The sequence below is a fragment of the Coturnix japonica genome, chromosome 17 (genome assembly GCF_054131305.1).
Source record: "Coturnix japonica strain WE chromosome 17, WE-NBRP24, whole genome shotgun sequence".
Classification (NCBI taxonomy): domain Eukaryota; kingdom Metazoa; phylum Chordata; class Aves; order Galliformes; family Phasianidae; genus Coturnix; species Coturnix japonica.
In genome coordinates this window covers 3635936-3655454 of record NC_140679.1, presented here as the reverse complement: position 1 = coordinate 3655454, position 19519 = coordinate 3635936, and the positions used below count along the sequence as shown (strand labels likewise).

Below are 19519 nucleotides of genomic sequence, written 5' to 3'. Positions count from 1 at the left end.
TTACAATTAATTATGTTCACTAAATTGGTAATTGTAGGCTTCTTGTCACACACTACTGCCTACAGCAAAACAGCACAGATGTTGACAACTGTGATTTCTGCATACAAGCAACCACTCAAGGCTGAGCACTCTCTCCTGTCTCTTTGCCATTCCTAGAAAGACCCAGAAGAGCTCAGTGTTCTCTTGCTGTTAGTTTACATCCTCCAAGCACTTCCAAAGGCACGCTGCTCTGTAGAAAAAGCTGAGCTGCCCAGAAAGTTTGTGCAGGAAGAAGGCAGCAGTATCAGTGCACGTCATCCTGGGGGATCTGAAAGCATTTGTGAAGAGAACAGGGAAAGGAGAGGGAAGAGAGCAAAACCAACAGGCACTAGCACTGCTGCCCACAGGGGGCGGGGCTTGAGGCAGGGCCTGTGCCAGAGGGGGGCCTGGCACAGTTAGGGCCAGCTCAGGGCCCAGAGCAGAGGGGGAGCAGGCAGAGGCAGGGCCTTGGGGCCCAGGATGGAGGAGGACCAGGCACAGCTGGGGCCAGCTCAGGGCCCAGAGCAGAGGGGGACCAGGCACAGCTGAGGCCACTGCAGGGCCCAGGTGAGAGGGGAACCCAGCACAGTCGGGGCTGCTTTGGGGCCTGGGCTGGAAGGGGGCCGGGCACAGCCAGGGCCTATCCCCCTTTTTTGCACATATGAAATGCTTCCAGCTGTGCTGCACAGCAGAACATCTTTCAATGGAGATGAAAGCCTGTGAAATGAGAGAATCCTTTCTTATTTCTTTCACATTTGTGTTTGTTGACTGCAGTTCCAACCAGGTGGAATCGCAGTGTCTTGCAAGTGACACCTGGAAGCAGGTACAGACTGGAGACACAGCACCCTCAATGTCCAGGTGAGTAACAGCAGCCAAGGAGGCCTTTGGGCTCTGCAGGGTCCAAGTGTGGAGCTTTACACACAGGAACAGCTGAGTCTAAAGACAGTGGCAGAGCTGCAGAGCTTGCCATAGTAGGGAGGCACAGTGGCTCAGCTCATTTCCCACAGTAACACAGGAAATAAGAGCCATGAGGGAAATGCAGATGCCTTCTGCCCCCATCAGAGGGGAGGAATGAGCTGCACTTCCACAGAGACATTCCTCTCACAGCCACTCACACCTCAGGTGTGGAGGGATGAGCTGGGGCTGCTGGTGGCAGCTGTGGAACACTGCCATCTGTGATGCTCCATCCTACCTTGGAGGTGGGCATGTAGAGCTGAGGACCTTTGTCACTGCACAAATGACTGCAAGCAGAGATGTAGCAGAGGGAACATAAAGCATTTAATAACTTATACAAAGCAATGAGTAATAGAAATGACAATATTTCCAACCAAATATCCCCCATCCTAGCAGTCATATCTGATCTCTACAATCCCACCCAAACAATTTCCCAGCCCCCTCCAATTCCTCCTCACTATCCCACCCCTGAATTTCCTTCCCCCAATTCCCACACAGTAATTGCCCACACTAATTACCAGCATGCAGGGCATAGAGAACACCTGTTCCTTGTGTGCAGACACCTGAAAAAAAGAAGTGGCAGGGAACTGGAGGTCTGTAGCAGGTTCTGGAGGCTCTGCATAGAACGTAACCCCAGACCACAACCCCATCAGCTGCTGGGGCAGCATCATCCCTGTCATTGGGGGATGTTGCCAGTGGTGGACAGGGACACAGGGAGAAGCCACACCTTGGTGTAGCTCTGATCTGCTCATGTCCAGTCCAATCCTCTATAGCACTTTCCATCTTCTGTCCTTTGTTCTTAACCGTATCCTTCCTTCTCTTCTGCTCTTTTCCTTTCTTTTAGGTGTCTTACCTGTATCTGCTTTTCCCCTCTTCTGTTCTTTTACTGCTCTGGTCAGCATCCAGTGTCTGCACCACAACTCTAGGTTTTGGGATGGAGAAAGGTACACGGGGCATAGATTTGTACAAGAAAAGCTCTCTTGCTATGCCCAACAGGTGACAAAAAGGGGCCCTCAGGACCACAAAGGCAGCTTGTTTCTCCAAAAATAAATAAACTTAATTCTTTTCTTTATAAGAAGCATTAGAATCTTACAGAGGAGATGAAAATCATCTTCACTATGCTTTTAGACTGTACATAGACTAGACCAAGATGTGTGGTGTTGCTTTGATACCTTATGAGGAGCACCGGTATCAGTGGATGAAGCTAACATTGTCTCAGAAGCACAATAATGGAGTACTTTTGTTCATAGTTGGCCTGAATGCAGTACAGGAGTGTGTTGCAGTAGTACTTGTTCTGAAATTCTAGGCTCTGACAAAGAAGTTTAGCAGGGTCCAAAGCACTTGTGAAAACAGTAAAATATTATTACTTCCTGTGTTAACAAATGAGTCTGTTACAATAGGATAATGAAAATAATACTGCTTTAATGTGCTAATCATCAAACAGAGGATCTAGTCAGATTTCTAACTTCCAGCTCTTTAATTTTAGAGGTCTAGTTTGGAGCCTAGGGGACGCATACAAGTTTGCCTGCGTATTAAACCCTTTACGGCACGGGAGAGAGCAAATGGATCGCAGGTAAGGCATTTATTTAATCATAAACAAAAAAACAACCCTTAAAGTATATATGTTTTCTTTCCTGTAAGATGACCTTTTAAAACTTTTTTCATGCCTGCATTACTTGTGCTTCCTTGTAATAGGGATGTGTTTCACTTGAGGACTCAACAAGCATCATACTGAAGTCCCCTAAGAGCTCATTGGGAAGAATGAGCAATAAAACTTTAGGACAGACAACACAGAAGTTCACCTTTTCACGGGTAAATTAATTGTCTTTAAATGATATTAAGTTATTTGTGGAAAAAGTTGCTTGTCTTCTGTTACTTCATATAAAGCAAACAAGTTTTTCTTAACTGTCTTTAGAATTATCAACGTGTATCTGACTCCTTACAAGTACTTAAATATTGCTTAAACAAAATAAAGAGATTAACCAGCTTCTTGGTAACATTCAGGTGTTTGGACCTGAAGCAACTCAAGAAGAATTCTTTGAAGGTACTGTGAAGCAACCAGTGAAAGAGTTCTTAGAAGGATGTAATTGCCTTGTTTTTACGTATGGCGTTACAAATGCTGGGAAAACTTACACATTCCAAGGTATGAGCAGAAATGCTTTTTCCTTGAATTAATTTCTTAAAGTGAGAACTACTTCTAGAAGAGAGAGATGTTATGACTTCTTACCTAGTTACTCAACAGGCCTTGTACGTTGCCTTCTTTTGAATACTAGTAGCCTTGAAAAGTCGTCTTCTTCCATAACAAATATTACTAAATTTACAAGTGTGTAAGACAGCATACACTACAATAACTTTGGTTTTTGTTCCTACTATAAATGCGTGCATCTTAAATGCTGTTCTTTATTTGAAGGCAAAGTATGTCTGAGTTTGTTTGATTTATTGTAGGCAGAAATTAAACATTCTGAAACATTTGATCAAGGTATTTCAATCTTTTTTCAAATTTCTGATTTTAGTAATAACAGCAGCATAGAAGATTGTGTTCCCTGAGCTTTAGTAGTACAGAAATAATACATCAATCTCCTTTCTGGCTGGGAGCAGTTGTTTTTTATGTTTAATATTGTCATAACAAATGAAACGATTGGGTTCACAGGAAACAAATTCCCCTTATTTCTGTTATTTAGTGTTCTGTTACTATGTATTTCCAATAGTTTTATATGCGTGGAGCTGAAGACTTTCCCATAGTAATACCTTTTTAGGACTTAAATATTAAGAATCAACAGGGTAGTATGTTCAAAAATTATCTTTCTATGCACCTTCCATACAGCACTATAGAAATTCTTCTGCGTATTGTCCTCTCTTGTGTTCATGACTGACTTTAAAACACTGAAGCTTGCTTGGTATTTAGTGACAGTGGAAAAACTAAGGCGTGAAGTAGGCAAGATGTGGAGGTAGTTGTGTGCTCCAAGAAAAGGCAATGGGAAAGGAGCTGAGTTACTTTAACAGTTTTTATGAGACTTGTAGATATTTCTAAATAGGGTTTGTGGGACGAACGGGATGTTGTAGCAGAGACATCACTCTGGTTGTTATTTCAGGGTTGTTTCAGAGCGGGAAGGGAGCCTGGTAAACAGTTGAAAATCTGCACGTCTGTTAAATGTGGGAGTTTGCTGTGGGTTATTTTTTCTTCTTAAGGCTAAGCTTATGCAGAATATTCTGGCTGTTTTAAAGTGATGCCCTGTAATGTCTAAGGAATGGGATGTGAGCTGTTGCTTAAAGCCAGTATTTTTCAGGGAACAGTCTAGTAACACTGCAAACATTGCTTCAGACTGTAACTGGCCTCTAAATTCTTTGTGTATACTTTGAGATTAGAATCAGTTATCTTTGTCTTCATTTATGTTTATATGTTGCTTACAATAGTAACCTGGCCCTTCTTTTGTGTATTGCTTACAGGGACAGAAGATGATGTTGGTATTTTGCCAAGGACAATGGATATGTTGTTTAAAACTGTTGGAGGAAGGCTATACACAAAAATGGTTCTGAAACCTATTCGGTGGAGAGATTACGTAAAACTGACTAATGACAAAGTGAGAGAAGAAATTGCTCTTAAAAATTCGTTGCTTCGTCTGACAAAAGAGGTAGGAAACTACTTTATAAAGAAATGATGAGTACATGCATCTTGTGATAGTTCAGTGTTATCCTTTCCATTCTGTAATGAAAGAGGGTTCTGTATTTACACACAGTTTTCTATTTGTCTTTCTGTTCTTGCTGAAAAAGAATGAAGCATCTTATTAGTGGTGTGCTACACCGCACTGGGGTATTTTAGTTGTGGAGTATGTTAACTTGATCTTACTGATGAGGTGGTTAAGTGTGGACTTCACAGTGTGAAAGGCAGGTGGCAGTAAAATTCCTTCTGAATTATTTCAAGAGCACAGCTGAGTATGAAGTCCGGCTCCAATGATCTTTAAGTATTTCGGGGAAAAACAACACCTGTCTTCTACATGAACCAAAGATGTGTAAAACTGTTCTAGGTTTAGTGAGTATGTGGAAAGAAAATGCAGTGAACAGCTATATGCTGATCTCATCCTACTCCATTAGAGAGTTAAGATGTGGTCGTGCGATATAGGTGCCTCCTCTAGTTTCAAGACCCGTGTTCCTAGGTAAAATACTTGACCTTATAAGCTAAGTAGGTACAAGCTTTGCTGACTATACAAAGCCAGATCTGGGTGAGTGTCATGTAGATGAAAACTTCTATGTTAAAAGTTTTACTTCTAAGCATACTGTATCTGGTAGGTGAGATTACTCCTCTTCAGTAGATGAGAATTTCTTTCTACTTTTGTGCTCTATAAAAAAGCAACACAACCTGAAGCCTGGGAACTGAGTATACATCTATGAACATCATGAGATCTACATGTTGGGAGCTATTCTGTATTTTCTATGACCAAACTACTTAAAAATATTATATTTACAAAATTTAGTCATAACTTCATTTGTGTAACACTTTGATAGCCTGAGTTAAGAAATAATAAGCTGCATATCTACATTAAGTGATCAAGTATTCTACCTTAACTTCCTTTTCTGAGAGTTGACCTAATAAGCCATAGGATATGGAAGTCCTGAATTAAGAAAATCCCAATAAGAAAAATATTTCAGGAGTCCAAGATTCATGAAGAGTAAAATGCAGATTATAAATGGGCTATTGAAAATCATCTTATTTAATAACTCCTTTTCCTGTTGGGGATTCTCTCCCTATTTGTTCTTTTTCTTTCTGAATCAGGAAGCTGAAATGCATCAGATCTTATAGTAAAGGAATTGTCAGAAATGAGTAGTAAGGTGAAACCAGTCAAAATGTGTAGCCAGGATTTTTGTGTTGGCACCTTGGAACTATACTGTATTGTTTTCTGGTAGAGCAATACAGCTGCTTTTAAAATAAATAAATAAATAAATAAATAAAAGCAACCAGTGGTGTATTGGTGCTGTACATCAATAATAAATCCTAAAGTCTCTGTTTTCTTTCGTAGGTAGACCATCACAACAGCACTAATGACAAATCCCCATCTGATTCTAAGGGTATGTTTTATATTAAACAGTAGCAATTAGAAAAGCTTCTGTAAGGTCAACGACTGGCTTTTTTGGCTAATGCTGATAATAAAAGGATTATTTAGCTTTTATTTGTAACAGAACGGAATAATGGGCAGGACATCTGGGCAGAAAACAGAAGGAATAAAATGGCTAGGAGACTACTGGGACATCTATCATAACCTGGTTTTATGAGGTGAAAGTAAAACAAAGAAAAAGAGTATGATTTGTGATAAGATCCCTAGTGGTTTTCCGACAGGCCTTTAGGGCACTTAAGAACTCACTAAATACTTTTTTTTCCCTAAAAAGTCAGAACGAAGTGTCCTTACTAGTTCAGTTCTCTATATTGTAAAGACTGAAGAGTTCTGAATATTTCTAACCCAACTATAGATGTTAGATTGGGTTTTGGAAGTGAAAAAGCAAGCTTTATAGCAGGCGTGTCTTTGCAAATGTGTAGGGCATGCGTCTTGACTTCCAGATACTTGGTGTTTGTATGAGAGGTGGGGATTCTCTGTGTTTATGTTCTGGGAAAAGTTTTAAGCTGTAAGCTTAACTATTACTTATTTTTAAATGCAGCTAGTTTTACTGTCTCTACATTGACTTGTAATATTTTCTACTTTGCAGGTGCAGAAAATCTCTCAGAAGGATCAGACCAACTTAGCAGATTATCTATAGATGATTTTGTGAAGTTCTCTGGGTTTCATTTTTTGAGATTTACAATGAATGTTTTTATGATTTACTGGCTCCTTTATCAAATGACAGAAAAAAAAGGACACTTCGCCTTGCTCAAGACATCAAGGGATATTCTTACTTAAAAGGTAACTAGAATACTTTGCAAACTGCCAAGCTTGTCATGGAATAGTGTAACATGTTTCTTCTGAGATAGAAAACTCTTAAATGTGTTCAGTGTAGCTCTAGAAGTGTCTGCTTGAATGTGAAGGCAACAAGCTACATGTACGTATCTGCATCTTCAACAGTATTCTCCTTATTCCTGTACTTTGCCCATAAAGCCTGTGTGAACTCCACTGCCTTCATCATCCTTGAAAATGAGAGCCATACAGTCGTTATAATGCAGACAGAATCCAGATAACCCATCCCCAATAAAAACTACAAGCTAAAACAAAAAACTTCTCAGATTGACTTCTGCACCAATGAATACAAACTTTCGGCTTCTGTAGTTTAAGAACTTAGCTTTTGTACTTTCAGTACTAAGGCTGCTTGCTTAATTTGGATGGAACATACTTTAGTATACTGGTAGGATAAACTGTTGTGCTATACTATACCTTGCCCTTTTCTGTGGGAGGAAGAATCTTAGTCTTATCTGCCATCAGCTTGTCGTATGTTTGAGGCAGAGTTAATGAAGTATTTTATTGTCTTAACTAAATGTTCTTAGTTTGTATACCTTATTTCTTGTTCACTTTCTCTTTTGCTAGCAAAGCTTGCAAAAATCACTTTTCCTTCTTTTGAAAGGTTTGCAGTGGGTTCAGATTTCTGATTCTAAAGAAGCTTTCAGACTTTTTAAACTGGGACAGAAACACCAGAGTTTTGCAAGCACAAAGCTAAATACTTGCTCCAGCTGAAGGTGGGAAACTTTCACTAACATTGGGTGTAACATAGTGTGGGGAAGAGGGATGAATGAAAATATTGTTTATGGCTTTTTTTCGGGGAAGAGGCTTTAAAAAGGCTTGATATCTAGTGTTCCATGTGATATTTTGTGACAGTTTGTGATTCTAGTGCTTTGAACTAGAAGGATTAGTCCTTCAAGCAGATAAGTGCATACAAAAGCTAAGTGTTTTATCAAAAACTCTCAACAAAACAACTAAGCCTTCTTCCATGTAAGTAATGGTGGTTCATGAGGGGGAAGAAAAGCAAAATAAACCAAGATGGAATGTCTCTTTAAAAGGTTTAATGCATCTAGTAGAATTATTGTTAATTGAATCTGGAATAAATCCAGCAGTGTTTTGAACAGATGTTACAGATTTTAGAAAATGTGTGTATTTCTGGCTATTGACCTTGCTTCATTTCTCCTTTTAGCCACAGTATATTTACAATTAAGGTACTAAGAATTGAAGACCTTGAAATGCCACGAGTGACACGAGTCAATGAGTAAGTTCAGAGCAGAGTTCCCTTCTTCTTTTAGGATGAAATTGTCAGTTACTTTCAGTATTGATGTATTGATATTGGGCTACGGACACTAGGTTCCCTGATACAGCCTCCTGTATGAGTGGTGGTTCCCCATTTCCTGTCATTATGCAGTACTAAACCATCAAGTTGTAATGCTGTTCTATATCTTGTGCCCACTGTTCCACACAGTGTTCCTTTATCCTTCTCACTCAACTTCTGAACTAAATCCTCAGAAGGAAGAATATGGCAGAAAAATGGAAGCTGTGTTGGAAAAGAGTTTGGCAGGAAGTAGTGTGCAACTTCACTAGGAAAGCAACATTAAAAAGCATGAAAGGGTTCAAGAAATTGTTCCTCTAGGAGGAGTGGTTGTGTTGGAAATGATAAATAATCAATGTACATTCAAAGGCAAGAAAACTTAATTTTCCTATCTGCCTTCAGATTATCACTGTGTGATCTTGCTAGTTCAGAAAGGAATACCAAGACGTGCAATGAAGGTGACAGACTGAAAGAGAGTGGAAATATCAATGCATCTCTCCTAACTCTAAGCAAGTGTATTAGTGCACTCAAGATCAGTCAGCAGTCAAAGTAAGTCCTTGTACAAACTGTAAACTAGTTGTAGATTTCAGATATCATGTACAATGTTTAAACTATTGTTTAAAATGCAGAGTACAAAACTATGTTATGAGTGAAAACTATCTGTAGGCTTCTGCAGATGTGTGAAGACTTAATGATCTAAGAAAGTGATCTATAAACTTGCCTTCTTTTTGTTGTTGTTTTTTGTTTGTTTGTTTGTTTGTTTTTTCAAATAAAACCATTCCAGTTCTAAATTTCTGAATGTGTTATCATAGACTTAAGCAAATTAGCGTTGTGGTTTTGTTTTTTTTTTTCCTGGGGCAGATTATAAAATTTGTTTTCACTATTTTCACTTTAAATGTGTGAAATGTTAGACCTTTTCCTCCTTTGTTAGTTAGTTGCATTTATCATTTAGTTCTGCTGTAACAGTTTTCCTCAGGGATATTGCTGTGCTTTGTCCTAGCCAAGAGACATGGTCAGAATATATATATATATAATTTGGAAAAAAAAAATTATATATAGATATATATAATTACATATATACATATAGATATATATAATTACATATATACATATAGATATATATAATTACATATATACACATATATATATATTTTTCCAAACCTTGATGCAACTTCATCATTCTTTCTGATCTAGCTAACCAAATTCAGAGAGAAGAAAGCCTGCTTGCTACTTCTGTCTGAGGTTGTGCTCTAAATGAGTGCAGACAGAGCTTTCTGTATTTTAAACAATGTAGTATTTATTTACAATCACAGCTGGATATAATTGCAGAATTCTCTGCTGATTCTCATTTGAAGGTGTCTTTCTGTCCCAAAGATTAGGTGAGCTCTGTGTTCATGAAATGCCACACTGTGCCTGGTAGCCTATTCAAATTCTGTTATGCTTAAAAGTAGATGAAAATAGGCCTTGCTACTGGATTAGTCTCTTATCTGTCTGTCCTTTCTAGGGAAGAAGGATTCCTTAAAATTAGCTGCTGCTTAAAGTGCTTTGATTTATTCAGAACTGTTTTATTTGTTGGTCCTGATCACTTGAAATTTTAACAATATGGGGGAAATGTAGTGATGACTTTGATAGTAATTTTCTTTAAAATAAGAACTCATTTACCACTCCTGCACTAAAGCTACTTATGGGTCACGTGTGTTGTGAAAGGAGCGTAGCTATGTGAAGCTTTTAGCTCTGTTTGCAGAATTCAGTAGCTGTAAAGAGTCCAGCAGGTAACCTCACTAGAGAACAGTGTGTTTAGTCACGCTTTAGGAGTTCTCTCCTAATTTTCTGTACATCACCAGCTGTTTGATTCAGTGGCTTAACCTTGGTTTAGGAAACACCAGAGATGTTGTGATAAGTATATGCTTCTTTATTTCCAAAGTATTTACTATCGTCCTTTCCTAGAGACAATATACTGAGAGAGTGGTTATCTCTGGTTTTGTTGGGTACTGTTTTCTTAGAAGTAGATAGGTCAGTTTGCCAGATGTGGTAAGGGAAAGAGAAAGGTGAGAGAGAATTTAAGCTAACGTGAGGCTGTATGACCTATCTTAGGCTGGATGTTGAATGTACTTTTTGTTTTAAATGTTCTCGTGGGTTGTCTAAGAAGATAATGGCTGCATAGTAGCTGGAACAATCATACAACCTGACTGCAAACTAGCAAAAAGATTAAATTCAAAACAACCCACAACTCAAAATGATTTAAAGACTAGTGCAGTTATTAATGTGTTGTCTTCCACTTGGATAGCTCTCACATTGAAATGAAGTTGTTAACTTCTGCTAATGGGATTTGTTGTGCTTTTTGTCTTCAAAGGGTGCAGCAGCACATACCGCGTGGTGAAAGTAAGTTAACACACTTTCTTCAGGGATTCTTCAGTGGAAAAGGGAAGATACACATGTTAGCAAACATCAGCCAGTGTGCTTCAACCTATGAAGAAACACTCAATGTGCTAAGATTCTCAGCTATTGCACAAAAAGTGAGTATGTTGTAGTCTATTTTGTTGATCAGTACTTATGATTTGCATTTAAAGAAAAAATTCTGTTCTTCTAAGAATATGAATCTATTTGTGTAGTATCTGTAGTGAATCTGGGTGTTTGTCTCCATACAGCAGTCAGGTTTTTTAATTTAGTGTTTTAGTTGAGCTTAATTTTCCTACAGAGTTTTCTAAAAATCTCTACTGGGGTCTTTGTGTTTCTTTGGGGCGTGAGGGCATAAGCATCTTCTGAGAATCTCATTCCTAAAAAGTATTCAACCTAACAAGAAGCAACTTGTTACATCTGGAGGAGATTTTATGCTATTTACTTAATTTTTCTCTCTTCTCAAAATATGATCCCATGTAGGAAAGCAAATCCAGCTACCCCATATGTTGCTGCTGTTGTAATTTTGAATATTGTCCAGTTCAAGTGTTGACAAAAGAAGTGGAGCAGTAAAGAGTTTGAAAAGCTGTGTTATGGCCATCAGATGCTTCAGTGGGAAAGTGGGGGTTAAGCGGAATGGGTAGGAGTGAGTGCTATGATATAACACTGAAGAAGTTAAGCTGTCAGATCAGTGCTACAGTCTTGATGGAAAACTTTGAAGTGCTGGGAGTTTGTGTTTGAAGCACAATTGATGGATGTGTGCCCTTGGATCGTGGCCTTATCTGAAAGAGGTTAAGTGTGAAAGTAGAGGGAGCAGCCTATGAGGGTGATGTGGCGCTGCAAGACAAAGAACTGAAAAGATGATGATCAGTTGCATTGAATGCAACTGGAAACTCAAAACATAAAAAAAGCAGAAATCTATGGCTGCATGAAGTGGCAGTTCTTGTACATTGTTGGCCTAGTGAAACTCTTGAGGTTAAAAGCAGGATTGGAGTCTGCAATAACTCCTTTGTACTTTCTTGAAAACTGGTTTAAGTAGTGACCAAACATCAAATACTATAAAATATATTAGCTGTTACTAGAATGCCACTTATCTTCCCCCCATACGAATCACTGTCATGTTGTATGTGAATTTGTGAGGTGGGTTTTGAAGCTGAAATTAAAAACTTCTTGTATGGCTGTCTTCATAGTGGCTATCCAGACTATCTGTAGAAATAACAGCTATTATGTAGTCAGCTATTCACCAGTTTTAACTGATTATAAATTACGTTTCAGGGTGGAGAACATAGCATAGTGCCTGACACCTGTTGTTGATCCTGAGGGCATTCTTGATTCTGTGCATTATGATGTCATGGATATTAAAGAGCAAGCTGAGGCAGCACATAGTTCCATTGTATCCCTGGAGGACCCGAAGGAAGATATTGGCTGGTTTGAAAAGCAGCTGGAGAAAACTAACTTTGAACTGATGGAGACCAAAGAAGAGCTAACAGAGAAAAACACCAAACTACTTAAAACTGAAGAAGAGCTGATGCAGAAGAACAAAGGTGAGTTATGCGATGTGAAAGGTAGAAGACAGAAATAGTTCATTAATCTAAAAGAGAAATAACCAGTTTGAGTAGGAATTAGAGGAGATGTTCTACCTTTGGAACCATAGCCTGTAGATAAGTGATAGTTTGTTCCTTGTGTATATTCAGGTTCAGCAATTCCACGGTTTTTGGTTATTTCTTTTCTTTTCTTTTTTTCCCCCTCTCCTTTAAACTGCAACTAGCAGCTTTACACTTTCGTAAGTATGGGGTTAAATGTCTATATCTTGATTTTTACTTATATATTGTAATCTCTACTCTTCTTTATGTCTTGTTGATGCAATGTTTTCGTTCCAAGAAATATAGAAAACTTTTGAATCACTCCCAATAAGTGAAGACCACATGCAAATTAATTAATCTGTTCAAAAGCTACCTAAACGTTAGAATATCTGGAAAAATTGATTACTTAATAAACTATCTATTGGCTACTTATGTAATACAACCTTTTCTGTGTGTTACAGACTTTGAAATGCAGGTGATTAAATTGGATGAGTCTGTTGAGCAACTTAAAGAAGCAACTGAGGTAACTTTATCAAGAAGATGTTGTGTAAAATTGTTTTAATACCAACTTGTGGTAGCTTAAAATGCTATTCCAGTAGGCTCCATTAATAGATTTCTTACCGAGCTTAGCTTAATTTGCCTTTAATGCATTGTGTAATTCAGCTACTTAACACTACATTAGAAACTGATGACTGAATTTTTTTTATTTTTTATTTCCAAGAAAATGAATGCACAAAATGAAAGGATTCGAGAGCTAATGGACATCGTGGTGCAGAAAGATGACATTATTACAGAGCTACAAGACTTAAAATCTCATTTAGAAGAAAAAGTAAAAGATTATGTGAGTTTTACACATCTCCGTGTCCTTATACAAAAAAAGAAAAACACTAATTCTATGCTTGTAATCAACACATTTTTGGAAAACTGATTTTCTGTATGTAGCTGGTACTCGCTTGAAATTGTAAACAATTCAAATTTATCTGAAGGTAGTTGTTGTTAACACAAACAACAAAAATATCAGTGTGTTCCACTAACTCCTGCCTCACACTCCTACATCAGAGGAAGAGCAACAGTAAAAGTATGCTGAGTAGAGTTGGAAGTACGAGTATGAATGGTCAGGATATCTCCACGTTCTATGCAGTCCATAAAACTTTATCCTGACTAATGTACCACGAGCTACTGAATATGTGAAGACTAGCTTGATTAAGTATGTGTGCATACCACTTCTGGTGGTTTTTGTTCATTTTTTGATGTTTGGTAGCCTGAAGTAGCTCTGAAAACATTTATAGTTAATTCTGTCACTCAGATCTCTAACCTTGTAAGCTTAGCAACTTGACCCTTCTTAGTCTTTGACTGTCTGCATCACTGCAACTTAGTATTTCCATGGTATTAAAGCTGACTGTGATGAGTAGTCATGTCCTCACCTATTACTTCTTCCAAGAACAAGGCTCCAACTCTATCTGTGAGATTGTGTGGCCTGAACACTTCTGAGGCTTTTCTTTTCATAAGTTACTAAAGATGAATAATCAGTCCTTGGCAGTGCCAGCATGGCTTAACAATCGTCATCTTGTAAGTAAGGAAGCTTCGCTTGTGGTCAAGGACACAATCTAAAATATGCGTGACAGAGCTGACTAAGCTTTAAGGTTGGATTATATCTGTCACAATGAAAGTGATTTTAGCAGCTTAGCAGAAGTGTGATGTGATGAACTTGTATGAGAGCTGACCATTTGCTCTTTGACCATGTTTGTAATTATGTTGACTTCTTGGAAACAGGAAATTCTTTGATAAACTGGTAAACTCTTGATTGTGTGCAAGTCTTTTACTTTGTAACCTGCTAGGCTCTTGCTTTCCCTTGTATACTCTACCAAGTATTGCACTTGTCATTATCTGAAGGTGTACTTGTTCTGTCTGCTATTGAAATTTGTAACTGATGTCTATAGAGTCACTGGGTAAATATTTTAGCTGTATGGTTTTGTGTAAATATTTGCCTACAGAAGATTACTGAGACTTAAGTGCTCCCTTTGTTAAGCTTCAATGTAACTGATCTTATATCAATACAGGAAAAGACTACCTACCATTTAACTGCCATTAAAGCAGAACCGGCAGAAGAGAACATTAATAAAGGAACTGAAAGCAGCCAATTTTCAGTGCTTTCAGTTAAAGCACTGAAACAAGAGAAAACTGAGTTGGAAGTGGGAAGAAAGCGCAGTACTGATGAGGATAAGCCTACTGTGGAAGAGCCACCTCCAAAGAAAGGTACAGTTTCTTCCATCGTTGAACAGGGTGTCTTCCAAAACAATAAATTGCTTCCTATTCCGGATAGGAAGCAAAAGGCTGTGAAGCGCGTACCTTATGGTATAAGGAGAAAAGCCACTGTGTTAAACTGTAAATAGAAGTAACTGTTATGTAAATATCCCTTTTTCAGAAGGTCCTATGCTGTTCATTTTTCAATGCTTAAGAATCAAAGTTTTTTGCACTATTTTTTTCCTTTTTGCTGCTTTTTCCGCATCTGTTGATGCACTTGCAGATTTGGTAATAGTTTTAAAGCAGTTTCTTTAGGATTGTTTCAACTGCTGTTGCTGATCTTCTGAGTAGCATCAGCTGCTCAAGTGCTTTTTTTTGTTTGTTTTGTTTTGTTTTTCCTGAAGCAACTGTCAAAATTGTTGACGACCTGCTAATTGCTCACTCATGGGCAATATTTGAGCAAAATGGTTTGGATAAGCTCTGATGCATTTAACTTCACTTCTGGGCACAGCTGAGCATCAGTGTTCCTAGAATTACGGAAGGCATATACAATGTAGAAGGGAAAATCTAAAACTTAGCTGTAGTCCCTTCCTTTCTTGTATTCCTCTTGCAAAATATGTGCAAGGGAGAAAGTCAAGGCCTTCTTTGGATGAGATGCTGTTCTTGGATGATTTGTCCCTTTATTTGGCATAAATATTGAATCCTAATGTGACCACTGAATGGCATCACATATAAGCATCTTACCAGAGACTGAGGGAGGGATGTGGACTCCTCCATACTCCAAATAGTAGTGGGTTTGTTCTAATCATATGACCAAAGCTCTCATTTAAAAATTAATGACAGCAATGCTCCACATAGGAATTAAAATGGGTAGCTGATAGTCACAATGTCAGCATGAAGTTTTCTGTTAAGAAGTACTGAGTATTCAATCATGTTAAAATTTTCTTCTATTTGTGAGTATTAATAGCGTCCAATTTCAAAAACCGCTTAATATATATTCTTTAGCTATGTTAAATATACACAGTAGAACAATGAGCACAGGTATGTTGTGCTGGTTCTTTTGTAGAATTAGTTATATAAGTAGCACGAGCAAAAGTGTTTTAGGAGATGCTAGGTTATCTCAGCTTAAAGTTCAGGGTATTTACACCATTCTCTGAGCCTTTAGGTCTTGTTTCCTATGCTCTGTAATAATGCTTTTTCCCTACTTCCTGTGTAAGGAGCTTCTAGACTGAACATTACACATCTTCTCCCTAGTCTTATTTATCTTGCTTTAGTGCTTGCTTGTTGTTTTCAGCATAAAGTGTTTAGATTACTTATAAATCATATTCCCCTCACTAGTGTTGCTGGGAGCAGCAGTCAAAACCCAAAACCTGGTTTGGGGTGGAATACGCCACTGCTGTTTCTTCAGTATGACTTTTAAATCAGTTGAGGGCTGTATATAAAACTCCTTAGATGAGTTAAGAGGCTGTTTCCATGCAGTACATGTGAATCTGTATGTAATGCAGGCTGCACGTGGGCACTATAAAATTCTTCATTTCTGTAGTTGTAGTAATAAAAGGACTGTACAAGAATCACCATGGAATATATTGTTGTGGTGACCCAATCCCTAGTAAGTCTTGACTTATATTTATTTTTTTTAATACTTAAAGTATGCATATTATGGAATGGACATAACTGGATTCTAAAGCAGTGATGAAATACAGCAGAAGTCGCTTTTGATAGAAAGAAAATGCATGTGATTTTAGCTAATTGCTCACCAGTTAAAGAAAAAAACAGCCCCAAGCTAATGGAATATTTATGGAAACTTGAATCTGCAAATTTGTACAACTTTATGAATGAACTTTATATGCAAAAGAGTAAGTGTGGACAGAAGTAGGAATCCTCATATTTTGTTTAGAGATCAACTGAATAAGAGAGACAGATATCAACACTTAAGTGATCAACTTGTCCAGGGTTTTATCTTTCTTTTGAAAGTAAGAGGACTGTGAGTTGGAATGAAATTTCTTAGAGAACTGTTTATCTACCATTTAGATGTAGATGGAGTGATTCCTGGCTGCCTTATAGGGATTGCTGAAGCACGGAAGATAGAAAGAATATAGCTGTGAATTATCTATCTCGTTCCCATGTTTCTTAAATCTAATTATATTTTCTACTGGTGTGGAGTGGAAGGTTTGAGTAGTGCCATGGTAAAAGTGTTCTTCCAGACTGAAAACCATTTGCTGTTAATTCTGTATAGAAATCTGATGCACCTGATTACGTGTTCAGAGAACTTTAATTCCTTCACTAGTATCAAATACTATGTGATGTGAGGGCATGGCTTGCATATTACGACAGTTTTTCACTTAGAAGTTGCTACTTGGTGTTGTGAACTGCTATGTAATAATGATTTTAATCAATCTGAGCTACATTCCTTTTCCCTTTTTTTTGTTTGTTTGTTTGTTTGTTTTACAGTAGTTGTAAATGAGAGAAAGAAAAAGAACACTGTAGAGCAAAAGAAAATTGAACACATGAAGCAAAAGTGCTCCACGTACCGAAAGGAAGTACTAGCACTGAGGGAAAGAACTGAAATCTTGGAACATCATTTAGCTGTGCTTGAAGAACAATGCAGAAGAGAAAAAAATAAAAAAGAAGATTTCAGTAAGCAGGTAACAAGCCTGCGTATTGAGCTTTCTTTTTCTGAAGAAACAGCTGATGTCCTCCGTGAACAAATTCTGCAGGGTCAAGCTGACTATCGGGAAATTGCTTCTGAACTGGATGAACAGAAATCTATAAATATGACACTTGAAAACAAAAATGCCCAACTAACTAACAACATAGAAGTTGCCAAAGAATATATAATTGATAAAGTGTCACAAGTAAAAGAAATGCGGACCAAATTAGATGAATTATACAAATGTCACTTAGAGTTTCACGCCATCGGTACTGACTTTGTCAGTGTAAAGGATTCCTCAGACTGTGAAAAAGATGAGCCAGGGACATCTCAAATTAGTTCTGGATGCATTCAGTCACAGACTTCTTCCATCTCAGATCTTGTGCAGGACCTCTCCTTTAACTATAGTCTTGAAAGGATTTGGGAAGTATGCAGAAGTATTGTTGATGTTTCCTCACAAAAAAGTCAGCACATCAAAGCACTGCTTCAAGACAATGAAAACCTAAAGGCGGGACTGAATAATGCTGAAAATCATAATCGTCATTCAGAGAGTTAGGACGCTCCTTCCTGCTAAACAGAGAAACAGAGAGAGAGGGAAAGCCAATCTGTTAGCTGTTTACGAGCTTCATACACAAAAGAAACAGCACACTAGCTCATGCAAAATGTTAGTCATTAGAAACTGAACAGCACTCCTTGCCCCAGCTTAGCAGTTGTGTGGATTCCCAAACCCACAGCTCCATGGTGCTGTTTGTTCAGACCCAGAGTGTCTACAGGTAGAGCCAACCATCTGCCTAGAAAGTCAAAGGGGGTCAAGTGACCAGGACAGGCACAACTGACATCAGCACCCCCATGCAGTGTTTGAAGGAAAAGCAAAAGTGCAAAGAAACCGAGCAAATTCAAACCAATGTGTCCTTTGAGAAATGGGTGCACCGTGGGAAAACGCCACAGCAGACAATCCCACAACAAAATGGGCATCATTGAACGAAGAAAGAGGCTGAAGTGAGTCACCTACACGCCACTTCTGCACATTCCACCCCAAACCTGGTTTGCACCAACAGCAGAAATCAGTGGGTTTTGGATCACTTCTAATACTAAGCAAGAGAAGTAATACTTGCATTCTGTGATTCCTCCTCCATATCCAACTACAGTCTTCTCAAAATTCAGAATTTATACAAACTTATAAATAAATGCATCACTCATAAAGCCAGATGTCTGTATTACTTTTTCTTTATCACTCTCCTTTCTGGCAAGTGCAGGTGACCAGCAAGCTGTGGATTTGATTCTCAATATGGAAGCTGCCACAGATTTGGGGACCAAGTTCCAGTGGGAGAAAATGTAGAGCAAGCAGTGGAGGTGGGAACTCAAAAAAGAAAGTAGCTTGTCAGCATGAACACTCCAGAAACAGGGCAGCAGTCAACACCTCCTTGCAAGACACCGATCTGCTTCCCTGCTCCATCAGGCTCCATGCCAGCCCAGTACAGCACTGCTCCTGGACACAGCAATCATTTCACCAAGACTCAGCTCAGCTACCACCATCACACAGTGGGACCGGCAGCCTCCAGCAGTCCCTTCAACCCAACCTGTTCTGTGATCCTGTGATCTGTGACCACGGGTGAAAAACAACTGCAGCTGCATCTGAGGCTGCCCCAGGACTGACTCAAACACACTGACATGGCAGGGGCAGAAAAGAGTTCATTTACAAAGTGAAAGCAAAATGTCTAACGGAAGAGACCAATGCTCAGCCTTTCCATTCTGAGCACTGTCCAGCTGACACGGCGCACTGCACCGCTGTGCCAGCATGGCTCCTGCTTGGAATGGCTGCTTTCTGTGCCCCATCAAGGAAAAACTGCAGGAAAGATAACTTCAGTTTCACAGTCCTGACGTTGGTGTTACCAGTCCCCAGAGTAGTTCAGAATATCCTCAGGGTTGCTATAAATTTTCAGTGCTGACTACAGCCCTTTGGAGTGACTTTCATACATCCACGTCCTTCTGGTCCAGGGGGACTCTGAGCACTTGGTTAGTTCCACCTCATGTTGTGAGGAAAACAGCAAAAGCCTCTATAAGGGCTTGCAGTAGCCAAAACCTGGATCAGAATGCTCCTCCTGTAAGACCTTAAAGCTTAGAAAATGTAACAGAACTACTAGGTTTGCCATCATTGCAAGGTGGCAACAGCCCTCTTTGTAGGCTGAGGGTGCAGAACTCACTGCCTCAGCCAAAGTCAGATGTGCATTCTGACAGTTACTGGTGACACGCATTTCCTGCCCTGCTTAGAAAAGAGGAGTATTTTGTGCTCATATAGGAAGTGCTCAAGAAACGTGTAGATGCGGTAGGCAGGGCATGGTTTAGAAGGGAAATATTGGTGGTAGGTGGACACTTGGATCATTGGGGATCTTTTCCAACCTTGGTGATTTGATGATTCTAATTTAAAGGAGAAAAGACA

General features: G+C 38.8%; 2 protein-coding genes across 4 annotated transcripts; both read left to right on the top strand.

Moving 5' to 3' along the window:
- The first annotated feature begins 431 nt into the window (after positions 1–431).
- On the top strand, positions 432–8745 carry LOC146758060 (kinesin-like protein KIF20B). 2 transcript variants are annotated; one of them, XM_085518303.1, is made up of 11 exons: positions 432–585; positions 793–876; positions 2459–2545; positions 2668–2784; positions 2977–3115; positions 4420–4604; positions 5988–6036; positions 6670–6863; positions 7516–7627; positions 8080–8151; positions 8608–8745. In XM_085518303.1, exons 4-8 carry the CDS (start codon positions 2734–2736, stop codon positions 6858–6860), a joined length of 615 nt encoding a protein of 204 aa, XP_085374429.1. In that variant the 5' UTR covers positions 432–585; positions 793–876; positions 2459–2545; positions 2668–2733; the 3' UTR covers positions 6861–6863; positions 7516–7627; positions 8080–8151; positions 8608–8745. The 2 variants fall into 2 exon arrangements, with proteins under 2 accessions (XP_085374429.1, XP_085374430.1); XM_085518304.1 differs by lacking the exons at positions 5988–6036; positions 6670–6863.
- Positions 8746–12825: 4080 nt separating this feature from the next.
- Positions 12826–18282, top strand: LOC146758059 (kinesin-like protein KIF20B). Of its 2 annotated transcripts, none has more exons than XM_085518300.1 (3): positions 12826–13026; positions 14246–14441; positions 16884–18282. In XM_085518300.1, the coding sequence occupies exons 1-3, from the start codon at positions 12874–12876 to the stop codon at positions 17633–17635; spliced, it is 1101 nt and encodes a 366-aa protein (XP_085374426.1). In that variant the 5' UTR covers positions 12826–12873; the 3' UTR covers positions 17636–18282. The 2 variants fall into 2 exon arrangements, with proteins under 2 accessions (XP_085374426.1, XP_085374425.1); XM_085518299.1 differs by having other exon boundaries at positions 16881–18282.
- Positions 18283–19519: the final 1237 nt, after the last annotated feature.

Coding starts and splice junctions, on each gene's coding strand:
- LOC146758060 (XM_085518303.1), top strand. CDS start 2,734: ATGAGCAATAAAACTTTAGGACAGACAACACAGAAGTTCACCTTTTCA. Junction 3,116..4,419: donor GAAAACTTACACATTCCAAG/GTATGAGCAGAA, acceptor TATTGCTTACAG/GGACAGAAGATGATGTTGGT. Junction 6,037..6,669: donor ATCCCCATCTGATTCTAAGG/GTATGTTTTATA, acceptor TCTACTTTGCAG/GTGCAGAAAATCTCTCAGAA.
- LOC146758059 (XM_085518299.1), top strand. CDS start 12,874: ATGACTGAATTTTTTTTATTTTTTATTTCCAAGAAAATGAATGCACAA. Junction 13,027..14,245: donor AAGAAAAAGTAAAAGATTAT/GTGAGTTTTACA, acceptor ATATCAATACAG/GAAAAGACTACCTACCATTT. Junction 14,442..16,880: donor AGAGCCACCTCCAAAGAAAG/GTACAGTTTCTT, acceptor TTTGTTTTACAG/TAGTTGTAAATGAGAGAAAG.